The 6,000-nt window shown below is 44.1% G+C and overlaps 1 protein-coding gene across 1 annotated transcript in view; it reads left to right on the forward strand.

Moving 5' to 3' along the window:
• Window positions 1–5,232, forward strand: part of LOC134936131 (complement C3-like) — a 275,194-nt gene extending 269,962 nt beyond the window's left edge. Inside the window, exons 27-29 of the mRNA XM_063931048.1 lie at window positions 794–877; window positions 2,640–2,775; window positions 5,017–5,232. Of these exons, the coding sequence (XP_063787118.1) occupies window positions 794–877; window positions 2,640–2,775; window positions 5,017–5,158 (362 nt within the window). The 3' untranslated portion in view covers window positions 5,159–5,232. The remainder of the gene's footprint in view (window positions 1–793; window positions 878–2,639; window positions 2,776–5,016) is intronic.
• The last annotated feature ends 768 nt before the right edge of the window (window positions 5,233–6,000 follow it).

The raw sequence follows: 6,000 nt of genomic DNA on the forward strand, positions 1-6,000 counted from the left end.
AGGTAGTAGAGTAGGCAAATGAGAAGAGTGCAGATACCCTGTACTTCATCTTCATTTGTGGCATCAAATGAAGAGAAGGTGTTAGAGCAGTGTTTCCCAACTGCGGTCCTCAAGGCACACCAACAGTCCTGGTTTTAGTGATATCCAGGCTTGAACACAGGTGACTTAATTAGTACCTCAGTTATTTTGATTTAACCATCTGTGCTGAAGCCTGGATATCACTAAAACCTGCACTGTTGGTGTGCCTTGAGGACCGCGGTTGGGAATGCCTGTGTTAGAGGGTTCAGGAAGGGAAATCAGAAGGTCACTGGCTGGGGAAGAGCATACCATTTCATTTCGGGCATCATCAATCTTGTCCTTGAAATAGGAAGCAAGATCGTATGCACTGATAGTAGCTGGTGGCATTGGTGAGGGAGGGATAAGAAGTCATTTAAATGTATTAAAAAGTTGGTTGGGGTTAGAGGCTTGAGCAGAGATGAGAGATTGGAAATATGTTTGGCAGTGTCACGCCCAGAAAATGCTCACGACACTCCCACATTTGATAAGCGACTCCCATTACCACCCATAAATGTCACTGATTGTCAATTACTATGCAAATAAATACCCACTGTGACCTCCATTGCTAACCAACCACCATGCATGCACAGTAACAAAAAAAGGACTCTGAACCACACACATCAGTGATGCAGTCACCTCTGAATCATGTGTTAAACCACTAACTTGGATTGTTCATTTGTACAATGCATACTGAAAAGTGTAATTTTATTCCAAATAACTATGTTTTCCTTCACAGTCTTCAACGTAACACTCAGTAAGATTGAGGACAGGGGCAACTATGATGTCAATGTGATGACTATTAAGTCAGTCATTAAGGAAGGTAACTAGACCACAATGTATCTATTGACAGTTGTCGACCAGTATTAGGTCAGCAGTCACCCCATATGGTCAACATGGCCAAAAGGTTGACAGGGTCAATAGGTCGACATGGAAAAGGTATATACCTGAAGAGGTCGACAGGTTTTTTTTTTTTAAAGTTGACACAGTGAAAAGGCCCTTATGAAAATATTGGATATTTTTGCATTTTTTGGTGTCATTTTGCATGTCTAACCACATGTGACCTCAGTTATTGTACCTCATCCCCTCGCTTAGGCCACATGGATGGTAAAGGATGAAGGATGACACAATATGTATGTCAACCATTGTCATATCAACCTTAAGCACTGTTGACCTAATGCATGTTCTGTAGACCTAATGCATGTTCTGTAGACCTAATTCATGTAGATTATATGGGGTCGACTTATTGACTGTCAAGCTATCCGGCTACCCTGAAACTTGAGTGCAACCTATGTTTTATATATACTAGTTTGTAGCTTGCCTTCTTTTATATCCACCCTCACACAACCATCACGCTAACAGTAGCCTCTATAGTACATACTGTAGCTGTTTCTACTGTTTCAGAAAAGTGAGCATATGAGAGTTTTTATAATAGCAAAACTGTCCATAATAAACATATGGAAGTAGCCAGCTTTCCGCATAACTAGTACCGTTACATATGATACTTACCGCACCCCCTATGTTTTGGAAGCATTTCAGGAAGTCATAATATGTTTCCTTATTGAGGTTTTATAGAGGTGTCTCTAAAGGGGAGAGTTATAAAATTTTGTAGTGAGGACATCCAGTGGTGGGACATCCAAAATGGCTGCAGCTTGATGTTGCTCCTTCATGTGACACACTGTCACCTTCTATTTGTGGCTCACGAGTAAGAGTTTGCACTAACAGTTTGTCCTTATATAACTTGGGAAGACTTTGATGCTCCTGTTGAGCCCATTTTGGAGACAAAAATTTCCCAGGAGTCTGGTCCTAATCTAAAGGCCTTGAACCAGCCACCAACTGCCATTTTTCACCTGCTGATTTTTTCCGTTACCTCACACCTAAGAGGCTGCAGTATTCTATTTGGACTCGATTGGGAACCCAATTTCCCGAAGCCTGGCACTAATCTGCAGGGCCTGATCCTACCATCCCATCACAAAGTTGGAATACTGTACCTTTCCAGGAATCTAAATAGGACAAGAGACTCTAAAAATTGTTGCCTTTGCAGATGATCTGCTGTTGCATATCTATAACCCGGCTTCAACTCTATGCCCTCTCATGGCTCGTATTGCAGAATTTACATCCGGCTTCCAGGTTAATTTTGAGAAGTCGGTAGCAATGTGTTTAAACTCCCGTGTCTCCTGCCCTCCATGGGCTACACACCTTCCTTTAACCTGGGCACAAAATTCTATTACATACAGTACATAGGTACAACAGTCCCCCAAAATGTATCCACTTTATACAAACTCAGTATCGCTCCAGCTATTGATATTTTAAAACACGACCTGGGGAGATGGTCATCTACACCTTTCTTACTTGGGATGAATTCATTTTTTGCAAATGATCTTATTCCCTAAGCTCTTATAGCCCCTACAAGCCTTGCACATCCTTCTCACTACTTTGGTTACCAAATGATTAAAAAAACGAAAAAACAAAAAAGAAAACAAAACCTATTGACAGACGTACGGTTTAGATTTGTCCTGTACAGAATGTGATTTGTTTTCTGATTTTCTTATTTTTCTAACTATGCCATCATTTTCCTTTCTCAGGCACAGATGTAATCGTTAGTGGTCAGAGTCGTAGTTTTATCAGTCATGAAAAATGTCGAGAAGCCTTACAGTTACAGGAGGGCCAAGACTACCTGATCTGGGGGGTGACTAAAGACCTGTGGAACATAGATTCTAAGTAAGTAACAATAATGAAACATTAATTAGGATAAATAAGTGGTAGAGTCAGTCTAAAGCTAATGGCAATCTCTGATTTATTTAAACAAACATTATTATTTTTTTTTGCATCTCTGCGATTCCCTGTCCTTGGCTGCAACTTTTCCCCTTATTGCACAAGGCTGAGGCGTGGCTTTACGGACAGTACTGAACAGTGGCGGCTCTAGAGATGGGACTACAGCGCAGTCCAAAGTTCAAATAGAGGAGCCGCACCAACTGCCAGTTGGTCAGTTTGGGATGACAGTTGGTGGCTCCCCTACTTGACATTTGGACTGCATTGCAGCCCCACCTCTGGAGCTGCCACTGGTACTGAACATGTAAAACATGGCAGCACACATTGGGAATCTGTATATATTAAAGTTAGTGGTCGGACTGTGCAGCTACTATGCAGGGCCGGCAACAGAAATCTTGGGGCCTGGTACACTCATATTTATGGGGATCCCCATTCAAGGTAGGTACAGGCTGGTCGGCCATTGGCTTGTCCCCCCATTTCTCCAGCCTCACTGTGTCTTCAGCCTCATTCCTCACCTGTATCACACCAGCCTCCCCATTCCCCATGTCTCTCAGCCTCCCCATTCCCCCGTGTCTCTCAGCCTCCCCATTCCCCTGTGTCTCTCAGCCTTCCCATTCCCCTGTGTTTCTCAGCCTCATCATTCCCGTGTATCTCTCAGCCTCACCATTCCCATGTGTCGGCCTCAATACAGCACCCAGAATGGTAAGATGTGGGGGCTGGAGCTGCGAGGGGGTGGGGTGTGTGTGGGTGTGTCTATGGGGCAGAGTGTGGGTGGAGATGGTGGGCCCTGCCTATTTTGTCAGTCCCTGGCTCTGCAATTTCTGATAGCAGCCCTGTTGCTGACAGCTGCGAACACTCTGGTGGGCATCTCAATCCTTCTCCAGGCGGCAGCATTAGCATACTTTTGCATTTTAGTGGCACAAGGGATCACAGCTGTGATTGCATTTTGCATACAAGTCAGAATCAGGCCCTATGTGCACACATTACAGACATGTATGTAGAAGAATGAGCATGGTCTTCTGTCATGTCGGTGTGACCATGCATCACTGGGGCATGTTTCTCATCACAAACTAAGGACATAACTAATGAACTCAAATATGTTTAAGCGCTGAAGCAGTATGTTGTGTCATTGTGGGTCATTCAGATATGACTGGAGGTGCTATCACTTCCTTGGAAGCAGCAGTGATAGCGCTGTATGGTGATGCAGCAGGAAGTGTCTATTACAAGCAAATGCCTTGTGCTGCACTAGTGATCCGACCTGCATCCTAGGGCACAGCATCGGATCTCTCTCCCACCATTGGGCGTCTTGCAGCACCCATGGTACTGCACAAGCCGCCCATCACAGAGGTCAGGAAATCTCTGTCTTACGACAGAGATTGGTGGCCTGTTTCCTCCCCTAAATGGTGGTGACACGCTACCCCCTCCCTGCCCCCAGGTGGCAGCAGTCAATCACTGACAGTCTGCTGCTGTCCTGCTTTCAACGTCCCAGGACCCATTGTGCGCATACACAAACCCCCAGTTTCTATGGACTGCACCGACTGCAGCCCAGAGAAGACAGATTTGGCGGCACGAAAGGCAGGGAGTGGCTTCCTACAGGAAATCAGCTATCAGATTATTGCAGCCCGGTCTGGCAGTCCTAGAGGGAGGAAACACCTCCCAATTGTACTTCCTTGTGTGTCTGTGACTGACAGATAGGATTTCCAACAGTCATAGTGAAGCCAGTGCATGCATCTGGCTTCACTGACATTGAACTGGATGGCAGATTTACCCCCATTGGTAAAATCCACCACTGATTGTTGTCACCCCAAATTGTTCATTCAGAGGCCAAAGAGAAACAGGTGACATGTGTATGAATCCGAAAGACTCGTAAGGTGACAAGGATGGAATCTGGGTTGCATCCGCATTTTGATAAATATCACCTGGACGCGCCCACATTCACATCTGCGTGCGACTCAGAATATATAACAGGTCACTTCACGAACAATAGAAACCATCATTTTGTTTGTGTAGCAAGCACACGCAAGATAAAAGGGGTGTGACCATGCCTCACTGGGGGGCGTGTCTTGAGTCATAGGGCTGCTGTCTTTCTGCATGCTGGCTGAGCAGAGCACAGAGAGGCGGAGCTACTCGTCCAGGCTAACAACTCTTTGTGTGTCTTACCTGACATTATAATCTTCATTCTTATTGCAGGTATTCTTACATGGTCACCAGAGACACCTGGATTGAGAGGATGCCAACTGACAAGGAATGTCAGAAACCTGAGAATCAAGATCTCTGTGAGGACTTATTCAACTTCACAGACGAGCTGGAGTTCCGTAGTTGTCTCCAGTGAATCACATTTTGCATTTCATATTCAGTCTATAAATGTATTGATTCTAAATAACAATAAAACAGTCGTCTCTGTTACTGTGTCTCTTATATAAGCAGTTAATTAACTGTATCCTATTTAGTTTTATACAAAGCCTATGCCATGCAGTAAATGGAGTGCTAGGGTGGTACGCCTGTGTATGTGTCCAAAAGTGAAGATGGTGGAACCACTATAATCTCCACTCACTGGTGGGGCAGATGTATTAAACCGGGAGAATGGATAAAGAAGTGATAAAGTAGTGATAAGTGCAAGGTGAAACGCACCAGCCAATCAGCTCCTGTCATTTTTTTAAATCTGTAATGATTGGCTGGAAAATGATCGCCTTGAGCTTATCACTGGTTTATCACTTCTTTATCCCTTCTCCAGGTTAATACATCTGCCCCATTATTAGAAACACACATATCTGACCACTGCAATGTCTTTTTGAAAGAATAAAAACCTAATATTCATATATTGATGTCAGGTGTATACATGTGCTCCATGGAACTGTAATCTAGCAACAGTCGGCTACCCTATGGGATAAACACTTTTGAACGAGATCCCGTCGCCGTAAAGTGCAGCGGGTGATGTGGGAATTTGGCCAGGTGAACAAGAATCCAGCAGTTTTATTCCACATTGTTTCTCCACGGGGAAAATGTCATCCCTGCCGAAAATAACTACTGTAATTAATTGAAAATAAAGAACTGCTGTCTATATAAACTGCCATTGAAGGATGGAAGCATCTCCTTACGGGTCCAGTTATGAGGTTAAATTTACTATAGAGCAGTTGGTTAAAATAAGAGAAACCACGGGGTATATTCACTAAG

Source organism: Pseudophryne corroboree, chromosome 6, assembly GCF_028390025.1.
Source record: "Pseudophryne corroboree isolate aPseCor3 chromosome 6, aPseCor3.hap2, whole genome shotgun sequence".
In the NCBI taxonomy this organism is placed as follows: Eukaryota; Metazoa; Chordata; class Amphibia; order Anura; family Myobatrachidae; genus Pseudophryne; species Pseudophryne corroboree.